Source organism: Chaetura pelagica, unplaced genomic scaffold (genome assembly GCF_000747805.2).
Source record: "Chaetura pelagica isolate M959 unplaced genomic scaffold, ChaPel_1.0 scaffold244, whole genome shotgun sequence".
NCBI lineage: Eukaryota > Metazoa > Chordata > Aves > Apodiformes > Apodidae > Chaetura > Chaetura pelagica.
This window is the reverse complement of record NW_009953719.1, coordinates 1453705-1455711: the sequence shown is the minus strand read 5'-3', so window position 1 is coordinate 1455711 and position 2007 is coordinate 1453705. Positions and strand designations below refer to the sequence as shown.

Sequence of the window (2007 nt, the reverse complement as noted above, 5' to 3'; positions counted from 1 at the left end):
CTTTCCCTTTGCCCCCTTTGCCTTTGAATTTCCCACTTCCACCAGGGTGTGCGGAGGGTTATGCCAGAGATGCCACAGAGATACAGAATATTCAGATTGCTGATGGGGATGTCTGCAGAGGCCTCCCGATTCCCATATACATGGTGTTTCCCAGGTTGTTCACCTGCCCTACCCTGGAAACAACAAACTTCAAAGTTGGTAAGTGAATCTGACTTCATGCTGTATTGGTCTCATTTATCTGAGATAAGTTTCTAGTTTCACTTTAGCCTGTGGCAGGACGGGATAAATCACTGACAGCACTGCAAGAACAACCAAGGGCATCCATCTGCTTCCTTGTAGAGGTTTCTTGAATAGGATTGTAGTCTGCTGTGTTTCAGACAGAGTGATAAAATACAGCCCATATACTTCTAAATAAAAACAGTTGTGCAACTATTAAGCTATTTCTAATAGAATTATATAGTAAAGGGACAGGAGAAGCAGTGCATTGGCAGGTAATTTTTCTTTTTTTCTGAGAAAAAATTGTGCTTAAACACTTAAGCAATAGCCCAAGAATAAAATGCCAACATGATCCCCTCCTTTTCATCACCAGCTAGAACTCCTCTTTCTGTTTTCGTTTCCCATTCTCCTGCTGCCCAGACTCAGAAGTAGAAAAATTAAGGTCAGGATGTATGTGGCTCTGCTTTTCCTGGTCAGCACCAGCTGCTTCTTGCCGCTTTTTGTTGCGAAAATCCACCGTTTCCAGAAACAGCCGAAATTTACAATTTTCTTCACTTGTTCAAATAATCACTGCAGAAATTCTCTTTGCTAGCATCTTTTCTGCCCTTCATCCTGCTGGAATCTGTTGGTTCCTTTTATATTTTTTACTTTATTGTATCAAATTTGAATCTACAATTCCCTGCCTTTAGGATACTTCCCTACTGAAGCCCCTCCCACTTCGCTGCTCTATACCTTGGATAAATGTGTACAGCTGGTTTTTCAGTTTTGCTTACCTGTTTATCTGTTCCTCCAAGAGCATTTTTGCACCTGATATATACTGTGATTTTCCCCAAAACCATCTTCTTGTCTGTTTTTTGTCATTTCTAGCTTTAAATAGTAATTTACAGTGACAAATGATGACTACAGTGACTATTAGAGTCGTATCTACTACTTTATAAGAAGTCTTAAAATACTTATTGTTTTAAAAAGGCACAGTTTTTCTCAGTTTATTTTGATCTCTGCTTCTGTCATTTATTAACTCTACCTGACTTTCTATTTTGTTTCCATTTAGGATTTATTATAGACTTGATACTGATTTTCATTTTGAACAATACAATATAATGTCTGAAGAATCAATTATCTTGTGAAAAATGTTTTTTTATAGCTTGCAGGTATATGGTGTTTTGGTGTTCAGTGTCAGGTCACACATAATGCAGGATTCTAAGGCTACATTATATGCTGACAGCACAGGTGGAGTCTGTTCCCTGACTCTTCCACTTTAGGTGCTTCTGAACAGTGTGTATTGGTGTCAGGCATCTCTCCAAAACATTTTAATCTCAGATGTCTGAACTTTGCCTGTTGTCAAGAAGACTGTATGTTGTAGTTTTTCAGTGATACGGAAGTGAATGCAGAGGTCCCCAAGATTAGAATGAGCCACAGTTCTCTAGGAAAGGTCAAAGGACTAGGATGCATGTGGTTGAGGTTCTGTCTAGAGTACCTTGTTTACCTCTGCCACAGGAAAACCCAGGGTGTTGAAGTGGTTTGGAAGAGCCCTGTGAAGTGCTGTGCCTGATGGCAGGAAGTGCCTGCCTCATCTTACTGTTACAATTGAGATTCATACAGAGCTCAGTTTTTTTTATGTTCCCTTTTTCCAGAGTTTGAAGTTAACATTGTTGTCCTCCTGCATGATGATCATCTCATCACAGAGAACTTCCCACTGAAGCTCTGCAGGATGTAAATAGCCAGAGGAGAATCACTTACGGATTTACTGAAAAAGAATGGAATTCTTCACAGGCCAAGTGAAAATTTATC

General features: G+C 39.6%; 1 protein-coding gene across 1 annotated transcript in view; it reads left to right on the top strand.

Moving 5' to 3' along the window:
- DSCR3 (Down syndrome critical region gene 3) overlaps positions 1–2007 on the top strand; it is a 42336-nt gene extending 40329 nt beyond the window's left edge. Inside the window, exons 7-8 of the mRNA XM_010000437.1 lie at positions 46–198; positions 1851–2007. Of these exons, the coding sequence (XP_009998739.1) occupies positions 46–198; positions 1851–1933 (236 nt within the window). The 3' untranslated portion in view covers positions 1934–2007. The remainder of the gene's footprint in view (positions 1–45; positions 199–1850) is intronic.